This window comes from Penicillium canescens, assembly GCF_028828765.1.
Source record: "Penicillium canescens strain IBT 15451 chromosome Unknown utg000004l_segment0_segment0, whole genome shotgun sequence".
NCBI lineage: Eukaryota > Fungi > Ascomycota > Eurotiomycetes > Eurotiales > Aspergillaceae > Penicillium > Penicillium canescens.
Genome location: NW_026703966.1, coordinates 2,881,168 through 2,896,262, shown reverse-complemented (window position 1 = coordinate 2,896,262; position 15,095 = coordinate 2,881,168). Strand labels below are relative to the sequence as shown.

The following is a 15,095-nucleotide window of genomic DNA, read 5'->3' as shown; positions in this document are numbered from 1 at the left end:
TACAAAGGTCCTGGAGATGTAACCTATGCGATGGCACTGAAAAGGACAGATTCGTAACGAAAACAACATCTCTACACGACATTAGAAAAGCCAAGAAACAAACTTCTGGTAGAACCATCCGGCATCAGCATGCTTCTCAGCCTGAGCCTCCTTCGCAGCAAGATAAGCCGCCTCCTCGCGATCAATCTCATCCTTTCCAGTGAAGAGATCGGCCGTCTCGGGAGAGACGCCCTTGCATCTGGTCACGATCTTGTATCCGAAAATGAGGATCAAGTAGAGCGGAATGCCAAGATAAGCAGTGATGAAGTTCTTGTAGTCGAAGTTACCGTATTTCTTAGGGTTGTGCACGAAGACGTCGTAGTTCTTGGTGAAGGCGATGAGAATGCAGAAGCCCAGCGCGAAGTATGAGCCTGCGGCACCGAAGGGCGCCTTGTATGCGAGGCTTTCCTCGGGGATGCCTTGTGCCTTGCGGGCTCGCACGAAGTAGATATGGGTGACCAGGATTGAGATCCAGGTTAGGAGACCGAAGATGGTGACCAGGTTGACAAAGTACTTGAAAACTGTCTTGGAGTCACTAGACACGTTCATGTAGGCGAGAAGGGCGATAAAGGAGGAGATTGCCAGGGCGGGGACGGGCACGCCGCGGCGGTCGGTGCGGGCGAAGATCTTGGGTGCTTTGTCCTCGCGGGCAAGACCGTAGATGGTACGAGTGGCAATGTAGAGATCGGAGTTGGCTGCTGAGAAGACGAACAGCAGGATACAGGCGTTCAGGATGTGGTCCAAAATTGGGACCTTGGCCAGCTTGATGGCGACGACGAAGGGCGAGGCTGCTGCTTGACCGCTGACCTTGCCGGATGTTGCAAAGGCAAGGAGTTCCGAGTTGTAGGGGACGAGAGTACCGACGAGAAGCACACTCACGACGTAGAAGACCAGAATTCGGTAGAAGGTCAACTTGATAGCGCGAGGGATAGTCTTGCGAGGATTCTGTGCCTCGCCAACAGTCACTCCGACCAACTCTGTTCCGAGGTAGGCAAATGTTGCTGAGACCATAGTCGACCAGAAGGCCAGGAATTGACCTGTAGGTCCTTCCATGATGTAGTGGTTGAAGGCACCCGGGTTCTTCCAGTAGCGGAAACCAGTTCGGTCGTGAGTCGGTCCACCACCCAGCATGAGGATGAACGACATGAGAATAATTCCGAGAATGACGATAACCTTGAACGAGGAAAGCCAGAACTCGAATTCTCCGAAGAATTTCACACCGAAGTAATTGATGGCCACGACCAGAATGAGGAAAATGGTAATCCATACTCCAGGGTTGACTTTTTCTGACGGTATCCAGTATGATATGACCAACGCCCCAGCTGTCATTTGATTAGGCGAGAGGATAATGTATTTAAACCAGTATCTGCATATCGTTAGTAGATTTTCATCAGCGTTGAAGGAAACACATACGTCCAACCCAAGGTAAAGCCGAGCGCAGGATCCACGAATCGAATGGCGTAACCAGTAAAACCAGAGGGCAAGGGGAGCCATGCAGCCATTTCTCCCAGAGCACACATGACCAGATAGACAATGAAACCAACCCAGGCGTAAGCGATCAGAATTGAGCCAGGCTATAAGATGTTCACGTCAGCGGGGGCATTCACGAGTTAGTTGCTGCGGTTTAGACTTACGCCAGCCCTAGAAAGCGTCTTGTTAGTTTCACATCCAAGAAAATCTTTTCATAGAGCACGCGAACACTTACTTTGCGAGAGCTTCTCCTGTTCCGATAATCAATCCAGTACCAATGGCACCTCCGATAGCTGTTGCTGTCAGTATTTACTCTTCCCTTAGTCAAAATCGCACATACCAATCATAGTAATGTGTCTCGCCTTGAGCGCACGCTGCAGATCAACGTGGTTGGGGTCACCCAACCCCCCACGCTGAACCTCGACATCCTCGCCACTGATCTGTTTTGTGATGCCAGTTTCTGTGAAACCCTCAGACTTGAGGGGGTCCATATTGTCTGCGACGCCGATGGACTGGGACGTAATGCGGGATAGGATACAGTCGCTGGGAGAGGTGAAAGATCTCTTTTGAAAGAAAGTGAGATCACAGTGGCGAAGACTAAGATCAAGCAAACGACACGAATGCAAGCTGACCGGGGGGCTCAGTCCTTATGTACACGAAAGCCAAGAAACGCACCTGGGCACACAGATAAGAAACAGGACCAGAACCCTTTTCTACACCTGGGCAACACAATTAAATAAGATAAGAAAAAAGTAGCCAAGCCTTTCTATTTCCCATCTTATGGGGTACAATTTTACCGTTCCGTAAACACCGTGCGGAGTCGGCGATGCCGTGCAGGGTCGGAAACAGTGTAGCTTGGCGGTCTCTAGCTCATATTGTCTGTAAGGTTGCAATCGCCGAGGCACCCTGGGAGTTCGTGTCCGGGCGGCAGGGCAGACTAGGGCTGTGTCTCTGCCACTTGAATTGAAACCCAGCCTCTTTTGAGGCTCTAAATCTTTCATGCCGGACTAGACGCACAGGATAGACAGCTCGTTACTGTATAGAGAGCTCACTACTGTATAGAGTAAGGAGGGAATGATAGACATGTCTAATTTCCCTCTGTCAAAGCTTGTTGATAAGAGAAACACTGCATACAAGCGGAGACATTGGCGCCAAGCCCTGGGGCTTAGAGTCTGCGGGGTGAATAAGCGCTTTGAATCGGAAGGATCCATAACTTATCTACTGGTAGGTGCATCTCACTTGCCATTTTCTATGTGTGATCAAATGTAACCAGTCAACATTTTTCGAATGTCAGCACTAGGTTAGAAACACCAGACAAAATATCAATCTACTGCCTTCCCAACCGTGGTCCCACCAAGCCATGAGAAGGAAAAAAACGCACGCCACCATCCTTGACTCAGCCACCCGGTCACCCAGCTGATGACCTGCAGCCCAGTCCATACTTTTTTCCACCCAAAAGGGGGCCGTTCGAAGCGACTTCAAGTAGACCGAGGCCATCGCCAAGGCGGGATCAGGCTTGGCAGGTGCACGCTAGGCCTAACTGGAGTCTGGGCACCTGCGCCATGACTGACCTACGGTTGTTCCAGCCAATCACCATTGAGAAAATGGGTGAAAGTGCCCGCGTATATTTACTTATCTCTCTTGGCCTGTAGTCTGCGCGTGTTTGGTTCACTTCAATAAAAATTTGCGTTGACAGGCGGTGTTGCGAATTTTCTGGAAGGATTCTAAGAGTGGCGACTCCAAACGCCGAAGTGACCCCAAAGCTACTGCAAGGTATTGAGATGGACGCGGGGTATTACTAACAGAAACAGAAGAGCTGGGGAAGAACAATCCTGGGGTAAATAGGTCTTGTCTCAGTCAGGTAGTCAATTGATTCAACCTTTTAAGGATTGTCTGCTTCTAGTAGCTCGTGGGTTACTAGAAGCGAAATTTCGGAGTAACGTTACCTAATGTTGTACATACACCTAGAGGGTTCGATGTCACAGGTAGTCCGCTCCGTACGCAGGAACGTAGTAAGGACTGCGTGAACATATTATATAGCGGTCAATGTGATTGACTTCCCAAGTTCCCTCTCAATCTTTTGCAAGTAACGTGGCTTGGTCGACTCTGATCCACACGACAGCCGGCAAGTTCCTGTTTGGAGACGATTGTCTAACTACTGGATCTTCGATGCGAATGCCGGCTTCAATGCCCAATAAAACTGCCCTGGATTTCAAGACAAAGTTTTGGGGAAGAAAAATGCCTCAATCTTCCTTGGCGATCAAGTCGAAAGAGTGTGGAGGTAGGTATAACTGATGTCGAACACTACTGTGAGCCACAAATCTGTCAGCACATGACGGGGGATATTTCCAGGTACGATGATAGGTTGAAGATATTTCTATAGATGATGCTAATCCACTCGATAAGCCAAAACGATTCCATGAAAATCAGCTATATCAGAGAATTTAAACGTAAACAGTGGCAGAGAAACCCAAAAATGGATTTAGATAATGACAAAAAATAGAGACAGAAACAGAAACACCAATATGCCCCGTAGGGCCTGGGGATACAGCTTGAATGAAGAATAGGATCAAACTTAAGAAGAAAACAAACAAAAACTATAATATACGAAGGTGACGGCCTGTATAGGCAGAAGATGAGTGTTACCTTTGATCCCGGCCTAGTCTTAAGCGGTTCGTGGGAGGTGGTTCGATAACAAATGCGAGTCCGACAAAAACTAAAAGATCAAAAAATAGAAGTACATAGTAAAAAAATAGGACGAGAAATAACATCATAGCATTAAATTGCCATCTAAAGACCTTATATCTTACCGAGGCCCTTTCCGATACCCTTGACGGCCACTGGTAGTCCGCTAAGTCCGTCTACCTTTGGCTGGGCTTTTAGCTTCCACCCTTTTGTGATTGTCAACCCGTTGCATACCTTCCTTGTCGGAATTTAAGGGTACCACCTCTTTCCCGGTACATTTACCGATGATACGACGAGGCGGCTCTGTGATATAGCCTGCTGGCTTTGTGTGCTAGAAGACTGTTATTGTGTTTCTTCACTCTGCTTTGATGAGCCGGAGAACTGTTCTGGTATTTTCCCTTTTAATTTTTTTAGGAAAGAGGGCTGTCCTTTCTATTTGTTTGTTCGGACCTTGTTAGCTCTTTAAGGATGGAAAATTGTCCCTAGGCGCTATAGCTAATAAACTTGGTTAGCATAGGTACTTAATCGGATTATCTATAATATCTGAATGTACTTACCAAGGTTTTCTTAAAATTTTCACCGGGACCGCTTATCGTTTAAAGCCTCCTGCTTGTCTAAGAATTCTTGTGTGTGAGCGTACTGAGGATGATTGAGCATGCGCGTATGTCAAGTCTGCATTGTCCGTTATTGTGCTAATCAAAGATATATGTGTAGGTACAAGGCTCAATAGCGTGCACGTGGCGAACAACAATACCAGTGCGATTTGGCTGGCTGTAGAGAGAAGGAAGGAGATGATTCTCTATAGAGGAGCAGCAGATTAAATAGACTTTTGAACTTACACTATGGGCCCTTTTATACCCCTACCTTTATATAACCGAAATTATTAACCCAAGGCACTCGAAAATGGGCAAAAATAAGGTAAAAAAATAAATCCAAAGTAGGGCAACAACAGCATATAAAAGGGTAAACTAGCTTCGAGGCTTATAGAGACTGTCCAATAATTTGTGGCATTATATACACAACTTGACACATATTATACCATACCCGCGGGATGTATTCACCGTGCCTCTCAATAAAACAGGTCTGTCGATCCAAACTTCGGTTTCATCGTTATTTCTATAAGCTGTCTGAGATTTGAGATTCGATCTGAGGTAGTCATCATCAGTGTTGTGGCGGGAGTGGGCATTTTCTTCGCTAAAAAGACCACGGGGCCATATAGGGAATCAGGTACGCGAGCAGCTCTGCGGAATGATCACGAACCACCCACACAGCTAGCTCGCGCCTTGTACTGGTAATATTATACAGATGCACTCGACCGGCTAAAATTGCAACCGAGCCGCCGCACGAGCCACAGCTATCCCTCATCGAGTATCTTAGCAAACTGGTGTGCAAGTATCTGTAGCTGCTCGGTGTACCGCTCCGGTTATCATCAGAGTCGGTATGGAAAGTGGTGGGTGTTGCGCTGTGCTGGTGCTTCCTCCTGACATGGGATCGTCATGATTCGCATCCGTTGAGCTTCGAGAATTGGAAGAATCATTTTTCACACTCTTTCTCCTTCAACCTCTCAACATCTTTACTTATCATTGAAGATCCTTATTTGATACCGTGTCTCCCCCACCACAGAGACACTTGCTAAATATTCTTTCTTACCTTATTCTCATACATGTACTAAATTTTTCACTTATTATAGGATCATGGGACTCTTTAAGCATATGACGCTAGCCTTCGACCGAATTAATAATGTGTGGTATGTTTACGGTTCAAAAGGTTTCTGCCCATCTTTTCTCATTAGTTTAATTCGTGCCGAGCTGGCTCTACGTGAACTAACGCAGCGCGAGGAAACTTTACACCATAGAGCTATAGCCTTATAAAAGGCCACAGCTATTGAGTCTGATAGGACCTAGCTTAAAAATGTAAAGTAACAGTTTAAGGAGGCTTAAGCGCAATATCCCAGAAAAGAGTAAGCCCTTTACCCGGCCCAGTCTATGCTTATTCCGTCAGTGAAAGACGTCTACGATAGCTAAGACGTGATGCGAGATGGTTTATACGTGAAGAAATGGTTCAAGATTGTTCAGATCAAGGTAGATGCTATAGCCGGTAGTGGATGCTGCGTACAGAGGCATCTATTTAAAAGAAAGAAAGGCACAGGCTATTACACTATAGAGTGCTGGTGCTGTATCGCCTTTCAAGGTTTTGAGCTTCCAGAGGAAGAAAAAGAGGAGATCAGTAGCGACATCAAAAGCAGCTTTAAAAACCTAGATCGCCCTATCTGGGAAAACTAGCAATTTGGCTTTTCTTACCCATTGAAGTTCCGGTGGAAGCAAACTGCGAGATGGGTTCGACTGAGTAAGACTCATGAAACCTTATTCTCCCTTTGCTTGAGAAACATTTGATGAATTATCAGATTATTACGGGGCTTCATCAACGAGAAATAAATATCGACCTGCTCTTCTTTGCTTAAGAATCAGTTACTTTGACTACCTGCCCAGGTGTAATTGTTGACTCATGGATTGACTCACTTTTCATCTGTCGCTTCTTCCTTCATCCTTCTCCTCCGTTCTCCATCCTCCATCTTTCATCTTTCAACATCCAAATCTGCAAGCTCATCTTCATCTGGTCCTTCCTCTAGCCAAATCACAATGTATTCTCAGCAAGCACAAATGGGCTAGCCTGTCAAACGTTTTCGAAAATCTCCAAACCGCACTATCCTCCTCTTCTTCACAAACCAGTACACAATCAACCACCAACAACCTTACCAAACCCCTGCGTCAATATATGCAATCAACACTACATATTGGTGGAGGAACCGTCTCGCCTCCCAGTCTGCATGGCGTTCAAGCTCTATTCACGGTAGCAATGGATGATGCATATGACTACGAAATCGGCGCAAACGATTTCGATCCCGTATTATCGGTTCTCACAGCTGTTCGCTGTGCTCCCATTGATTGAAGGAAATAGAATCCAACTCGCAACATACTCAATAAGTAACCAGTCGACAGGTCTTAATCTTAGCAAAATGAGTTCTATGCTCGACTATCATGTCGCAAAGTGCCATACTCGTCACGAGATTTGTGTGAACTCTAACAGATTGCATGTCTCACGGTCGTCACCTTGAGACTCCCTTCCGCCGATATACGGAAACGCAGACCCTAGAGCATAGCTGTGATAATGCTAGATACTGGACCAATTGCCAAAGAGCTGGAGTGAAAATAAAAGTGCGAGTGCAAATTATCCGGTCCACTAATCTCAAAATTGCCAGTATCGGACCATGGAATTCCGTGGAGCCTTCGTAGCCTAATAGAGCAAATTAAGTTCAATTAAGATGACGGCCAGGCGAACATGGATGTTGATAGATGACGTGGAAGACAATGGCCCCCAACCACGGTGAATTCGCAGTCCAATAAGACATCAACGGGGATCACAGCGGGGACCACACCAAAGAGAACAAGAGTCTCATGAGGGATTTAGCAGGGATTACGATCAAGGAAAACCTCTGAGGTAATAAGGTAGGCAAGCAGGCGAATACCTGATTTGCGCACGGGGAAAAAGCCCTGAATGCAGCTCGTGAACCACAGCGCTTGGATGCAACACCAGCGACGTGGCACCGGTAGAGTGAGAGGGGATAAACGCGGCTAGAAGCATTATTTACGCGACCGGTGTTATACTGGCCAAGAAGTATAGGCATGAAGGGTCAAAGGGTCTGCTCGGACGCTTTACCTTGCAATGAGTGTGCCATCGTATTCAGCCTCATGAGTACTGTACATGCACATGCACACCCTCGGTGGTACTGGGTAAAGGGGTGGCTGTGGGTGAAATCATAGCGGTGGGCCTGTGTTGGTGCAGTTAGGCTGACTGAATATCCATGAGTGGGTGCCACCAACAGTGGGAAATCGTGGTGAGTGGAGGGTCAGTAGGGGTACTGGTCATTTTTCATGCCAACAGAAAGGTATGTGCAATATGTGCAGTGGATGAGCAGCTTGAGCCAGTGAATAGTTCATAGGATCCGCTGGTAGCTAGGGCTAGTGCCTTCTATGCAAGGTCCTGGATAGATACGTCCGGCGCTAGACAACTGGGAGACATTCTCAGCCTGTCAATAAGAGTCAAGGTACCAGTACCCTGGATGATGGAATCATGTCCTTGAAGTGAGTGGGGGCCATCCTAATGGACCAATACCCGTGCTGTGATGTTGGAGTTGGATGTGCCGTGGCATGCATTGGCGCATTAGGGCAGCGATCCATCACGAGATCTCATTAGCTGGCGAGCGCCGCAGCGGTTACAGGTATTAATATCGCGCTGATCGCTGTGAGATGATTGGCAAGTTGCCTGTGGATTTTGCTAACATTAGCAACACTCAAAATGTGCTAATTTGTCTTTCCTATGTTAAGAGGGAAGCGATGCGGGGGAGTCGCGTTGTTGACGACTCCTGAGTTGGCCCTATATCACGGCCTGAGGACCTGCAATCGGTCTTCAAAATTCGAGTTTTCCACAAGGGGTCCCTTCTCTGGACTACCTATCACTAGATCATACTCAACATTCATCATGGGTGTCATTCGTCTGCCTCGCCCAACGGGCATCTATGTCCCCAATTCCCCCAGAACCCTGACCAACGATATGATCTCTCCGCCCCTTTCCCCGGAATTCAGCTTCGACTCTGAGACTATCATTCCCTCTATTCTCCCCGCCATGGAATATGTGTCCTGCAAACTCCAACAACGAATGATGCATGTTACACTTCTCGTGGGCCGCGGCAAGCCCTATCCGACCGGCCAACCCTCCGACCTAATGGTGATCCCCGTCACACAACTCGAGCCCCAATCATCGCGACTTCTCGAACGATCCTTGGCCAAGGCGTCAAGAAAATTCTCCCTGGGTACTAGCTGGATCGATGCCCTCGGCCGCAGCCAGTACGAACGTCAGGCAAACGAGTGTCTGGTTAAGCAATCCATCCTCCAGAACGAGGTTGTCTTCAGCCAGGAGGGCCTGACCCTCCTCAATATGGACCGGATTTATACTTTCAAGCGGCGCATGTGCATCCTCTCACACCGACCATTCTCCCGTTCGGACGACCAATCCATGACTTCCTGCATCCAGCTACTTCACCGCATCGTCGGTGACTACCAAGGCCGACCATTCAGCAAGGCTTTCTTCCATCGTGTCTATGAGCAACTCGATATTCCTGATGAGCAGCTCACAGCTGTTGCAACTGCTTACAAGAGCATGTACAAGAAAGATGCCATAATCATTCCACCAGTTCCTGAGCCTGAGCGTCTTCCTGAGCGCCTTCCCGTGCGTACCAAAGTTGAAGAAGTCCATTTTGTCAATGTTGAGCAGCATCCTAAGATGAAGGTCGAGCAGCCTCCTAAGGTGAGGGTCGAGCAGTCTTCTAAGATCAAGGCCGTAAAGACCGACCGTGCTCTTGAGCATGTGAAGAGTCCTCGCGAGTACGTCAAGAAGTCGCCTGTTGTTCACACTGTTCGTGGTCGGAGACAGCCTCCGCCTTCGAAGATGAGATACCAAACGAGACGTGGGCCCAAAACCCCATTGTCGGCTTCCGATGTTACTCCCATTACGAGGAACGAGTGGAACATTCTTAGCAAGGATGTGCGACAGCAGCCCAAAGTGACGAAGTGGATTCCGTCTCCGACTGTGTTCGCTGTCGCCTGAACTTGATCTTCTTTTGGCCCATGTACAAACATTTCTCTTCTGCTGTCAGATCTTTGACACAACCACATCTGGTCGCTCACCGACCACTGACCAGCTTGGCTGAGGCTTGGTGAGCTAGCCTGGGAACCCCGAGGAGGGTTGAATCTAGCCTATGTTGCTAGATCACCTCTATGCTCCCTTTCCGTCTCGTTTCATTCGCGCTGCACCCTTATAAGCCACTTGATAAAGAGCAGATGTGCCGGTGATCGCACCAGGCACTGAAAGGGCCTTGGTGAACTGGCCGAAAGACCTCTCTCGGGTATCATGAAAGATACCCAACATAACGACGATATGATAACGAAAGTCTTCAAAATTATAATGACGGACCCGTCGTCGGAGAATTTCCAAAGTGCCAAAATTCTATTCGCTGTCTATAGTTCAAAATCAATACATTTTAATCACTTCAATCAATCAGACCTTCAAAACCCATGTAAATGCACACATCCAGTTGAGATTCAGTCCGGATAAACTCAAAAGGATCAGATACCCACAGCCCTATACAAAATTCTAATATCAACCGAGACGAACGGAACTTCCAAGGTTGTTTGCCGAGCGGCCATCTACAGACCCGCTCAAACGCGGCCGGCAAACAATAGCCCAATCACAAGCACGGCCTAGCAATAGAGTGGGTGTCAACTATCGGCATCGGAGACAAGATATTAGCACACTGGAATCCAGCCTATGATTAATGAGCAGTCAACTATCAGTCGGGGCTCTCCGCTCCTCCGCTGCCCCGCCATATCACGTGCTCGGGGGGTTTTCGACAACGTTGGATTGGATGAGTTTGTGTACTTCTAGTGAAGTCCTGTTTTTTGTTTAGTCAGGTTAGATCGACGTCTTCGGAGGTTCCCTATTGTCCGAGGTGCTTGTCCGCGGAGTCTTGTTCGGGCCTGTCCACTCTCACACCATATTTTGTTGAAGCCTCTAGCAAGTAGACCGGCTCACTTGGCAACGACCAATCGGCCTTGGCGGGGAAAAGACGGCCGATAGAGAAAGTTTTGTCCATCCTGCAGGCCAAAGGCAAGGATATATCTGCCCCTCTTCTGCAGGTCTCTTGCGGTATGCTTCGCGAGGTTTAATATATCGACGGCGAGAGTTCAGTCCAGCAAACACCCAGCAATATTTTCAGTCTCTACTAGAAACGTCAAATCAACTATGTCTTCTTTCGAAGAGCCCGCAGACTCGCGGAGTCTAGACAGCGACCGCAAATGGAGTCTGCAGCCACTCATTCGCCATGCGGAGCGCTCGCATAGCAAAATGCCCGGCATTAGAAAGATCCCCCTTCGAGCAATTGGAATCATCGCGTTCATCGCACTTTTGAACATTATTGTCTGGGCTGCGGCGGCGATTGTGTTGAGCTACCATCCTTCGCTTGTTTCCACCGCTGCATTGGCCTATTCTCTCGGATTGAGACATGCATTCGACGCAGATCATATCTCCGCCATCGATCTTATGACAAGACGACTGTTGGCAACGGGACAAAAGCCCGTTACCGTGGGCACATTTTTCTCACTTGGACATTCGACGATTGTGATCATTACATCTATCGTTGTCGCTGCGACGGCTGCTGCTGTCTCCTCGCGGTTTGACAGCTTCAGTACTATCGGTGGCATCATTGGCAGTTCTGTCAGCGCTGCGTTCTTGATTCTGCTTGGTATCATGAATGCGTACATCTTGTTCAAGTTGATCAAGCAAATGCAGAAGGTTTTCCGTCTACCGGAAGGTCAAGAAGATGAGGCTTGGAAGATTGAGGGTGGTGGAATTCTGTTCTCGATTTTGAAGAAGATGTTCAAATTGATTGACAGGTATGTTTCTAAGCATCTTACATCTCATCTTAAATGCTGATCACTTCTTAGACCATGGAAGATGTACCCCCTTGGAATCCTATTCGGTCTCGGTTTCGATACCTCGTCTGAGATTGCACTGCTTGGGATTTCATCCATTGAAGCGGCAAAGGGAACCTCCTTCTGGGTGATTCTTATTCTCCCTGCCCTTTTTACTGGTTTGTCAAGCCCTGCTCCACTATCGTGATATTGATGCTAATCGTATCTCTAGCTGGAATGTGTCTCCTGGATACAATCGACGGGGCTCTCATGTTCTCGCTCTATATCCAACCCGCGGCGAACTTCCTCCCAGCAAAGCCATCGACCACTTCAGATGCGTCATCAGCAACTAGCGATGGCGATGAGCTTCCTCAATCGCACAATAACCACCGCGACCCAGTTGCCTTCCTCTACTACTCAATTGTGCTCACTACGCTAACTGTCATTGTCGCAATTGTTATTGGTGTAATCCAACTGCTCACCCTGATCTTGAATGTGACTGATGCAACGGGCAAGTTCTGGGACGGAGTCCAGGTCGCTGGTGACTACTATGACGCTATTGGTGGCGGAATTTGTGGCTGCTTCCTTATATTTGGTGGTTTGAGTGTTCTCGTCTATAAGCCCTGGCGCAGGTGGATGGATCAGCGCCATGGAAAGAATGCTGTTGATGATGAGGAGAGGTATGGGGATGAGGATCCTAATTTTCATGCTGGTAGCGAGGGTGCTATTGTTACTGAGACGGCCGGTTATGTTCCGGGCGAAAGAACCGAGGCTATTGGGAAGGGCGCTTCAGCTCAGATTGCTGTGAGAGAGACTGGTGAGCCGAGACTTGAGTCGCATGTTGTTTGATGTGTCTTAGCTCTCGTAAGGTGCTTTACTTGCTAGTTATAGAACGGTCCTACAGTCCTCCGCAGGCGTGATCTTCAGGTACACTGGGGTTTGTGGAGGGCGATCCGATAGTTGAATGATATGGATACAGTTTCCTTTCAATCTTATTCTTATATCTTTCCATATTGCTGTTTGAGCGCCTTCGATTTCATACGAACATGTGGTGCCTCAGGCAACAAGCATGTGACGTCAACCCAATCTTCGGGCGATCAACTTTATCTCAGAGCTTGATCCCTTCACATCTTCAGTCTTCAGATGGAGGCTAGAACCGTGATGAAATGAGATTTGATGGTCTGCTATCGACATTCTCTGCTTAATGTGCTCGGATGCGTGAAATGTCCGCTCTGGAGTCAAGGACCATCTCGGTGATAACAACACATCCTGGACCCAACAATTACCCGCATATATGATGATTTTAACGATCATATAAAAGCATATTTGAAAACCTCATCATGACCCAGAATCCAAACTCTTCCTCGGACGCCAAGACGAGTCATGGATCTATATTCTCATCTCTGCCTTTGGTGTTCATTCTCTCAACGCACTTGTCTCTGGAGGCGTTAGATGAGGCCGAAGAACGATTGACGGAACATGGCGGTAAGCTCACGTATGAGATCTCTGAAGCCAAAATCATTCTTGGAAAAGTTGGCCGCCCGAAACGTGCCGCGCTCGAATTGCGCTCTCGCGGGGTCTGGACTGAGGAGGTTACTCCAGTTTTCACGAGTGCCGATCCAGAGCCTCCTACAAAGCGTAGGAGAACAGAAGAGCCCCATGAAGGCAACGACCCCCCAGTCGAAATTATCGATTTAAGTACCGAGTCCGAGAGTGAAGAAGATGGAGCTCGAAGTCGTCATGACCCGACACCCCACCTGGTGGAAAAGGCAGTACTTCATGAGAATACAGTCACTGTTTTGAAGCTAGAATGGCTGGATGCATCAATCCAGGCGGGGGTATGTATACCACAAGAGACTTTTATGGTATACCGAGGACTGAAGATACCTACTCCAACTACAACGGGAACGAAGAAATATTTGGAAGAAAAGTCAAGCCAAATTATTGAACGTGCCAAAATGGATGCCGGGTTCCCACCTCCGTCTATCCAAACACCTGATCACCGTCATGCGAGACGCTCCAAGGAACCATCGGAGCGCCAACGGCCAAAGCTTTATAGACAGACAACCTCCGAGCACGACGAGAAGGAACCCCCACCACCCAAACCAGACTGGGTCCGAGACCAGGTTCTCTTTGCATGTCTGCGGTCCGCTCCCTTGCACCCACCGAATGAAGAGTTCATCTCCCAGCTGGTCAAAATCCGCCGTATCCGAGAACTCACACTTGACGAGATTGGTGTTCGGGCCTATAGCACTTCTATCGCGTCCCTAGCGGCATACCCGTATGTGATACGTCGACCAAGTGAGATCCTTGACTTGCCCGGGTGCGACGTGAAGATCGCAAATCTTTTCACCCAGTGGCAGCAGCATGGTGGCTGCGAGCATACCGATGGCGACGGGAATGTTGCAGCGGCCGATGCCTTGGACTCAGACCCTGTGCTGCGAGTTCTGAACTCATTCTATCAAATTTGGGGAGTAGGTGCGAAGACAGCACGAGAGTTCTATTACTACCGAGGCTGGCGCGACCTCGATGATATCGTTGAGCATGGATGGAGCATACTTTCTCGTGTGCAGCAAATTGGGGTCAAGTTCTACGACGAGTTCCAGGAAGGCGTTTCACGCGCTGAGTCCGAGTGTATCGCTGATATTGTTCGAGAGCATGCCAATCGTGTTCGGCCAGAAGGGGATGGCATGGTTGAATGCATTATCGTTGGCGGATACCGGCGTGGAAAGGAAATCAGTGGCGATGTGGATATTATATTGACTCATCGCGATGATACTGTAACAAAGAATCTCATTGTGGATGTTGTTGCAAGTCTTGAGCAAGATCAATACATCACGCATACTCTCGCCTTGCATGTCACTTCCTCACATCGGGAGCAGCAGACTTTACCCTTCCACGGCGAAGACTCGAGGAGCTTTGATACACTGGACAAAGCACTTGTTGTTTGGCAGAATCCTCATTTCAGCCCAGAACTAGCAGGTGCTGCGGAGGGTCAACGCAAAAGAAACCCGAATCCTCACCGTCGTGTTGATATCATTATATCGCCATGGCGCACAGTCGGCTGTGCGGTGCTAGGCTGGTCTGGTGATACGACCTTCCAGCGAGATCTGCGACGGCATGCGAAGAAGGCACACTCCTGGAAATTCGATTCGAGTGGTATACGAGCTCGGAATTCGAGTGGCCAGGTGGTGGATCTCGAGCATGGAGGAGAGACCTGGGAACAGCGAGAGAGGCTTGTTATGGAGCGCATGGGTATAGGTTGGAGAGCACCACAAGAACGATGTTCGAGGTAGAAAAGCCGCAGCAACTGAGTGTCACCATATATGACTCACCGCTATTTGCCTTTCGGTCTCCGTCTTTCGCTTCCATTTC

The 15,095-nt window shown here is 48.3% G+C and overlaps 4 protein-coding genes across 4 annotated transcripts; 3 read left to right on the top strand and 1 right to left on the bottom strand.

Moving 5' to 3' along the window:
- Positions 1-81: 81 nt before the first annotated feature.
- Positions 82-2,000, bottom strand: N7446_006463 (dicarboxylic amino acid permease agtA; the record flags this gene model as incomplete). Its single annotated transcript, XM_058515211.1, has 5 exons — positions 82-1,405; positions 1,453-1,613; positions 1,674-1,680; positions 1,745-1,802; positions 1,850-2,000. 5 exons carry the CDS (start codon positions 1,998-2,000, stop codon positions 82-84), a joined length of 1,701 nt encoding a protein of 566 aa, XP_058372389.1.
- Positions 2,001-8,733: 6,733 nt separating this feature from the next.
- N7446_006462 (uncharacterized protein) lies at positions 8,734-9,858 on the top strand (the record flags this gene model as incomplete). Its single annotated transcript, XM_058515210.1, has 1 exon — positions 8,734-9,858. The coding sequence occupies one exon, from the start codon at positions 8,734-8,736 to the stop codon at positions 9,856-9,858; it is 1,125 nt and encodes a 374-aa protein (XP_058372388.1).
- A 1,194-nt stretch (positions 9,859-11,052) lies between these two features.
- Positions 11,053-12,569, top strand: N7446_006461 (HoxN/HupN/NixA family nickel/cobalt transporter; the record flags this gene model as incomplete). The annotated part of the gene is made up of 3 exons (XM_058515209.1): positions 11,053-11,702; positions 11,754-11,899; positions 11,953-12,569. The coding sequence occupies 3 exons, from the start codon at positions 11,053-11,055 to the stop codon at positions 12,567-12,569; spliced, it is 1,413 nt and encodes a 470-aa protein (XP_058372387.1).
- Positions 12,570-13,060: 491 nt separating this feature from the next.
- Positions 13,061-15,016, top strand: N7446_006460 (type-X family DNA polymerase; the record flags this gene model as incomplete). The annotated part of the gene is made up of 1 exon (XM_058515208.1): positions 13,061-15,016. One exon carries the CDS (start codon positions 13,061-13,063, stop codon positions 15,014-15,016), a length of 1,956 nt encoding a protein of 651 aa, XP_058372386.1.
- Between the last annotated feature and the right edge of the window lie 79 nt (positions 15,017-15,095).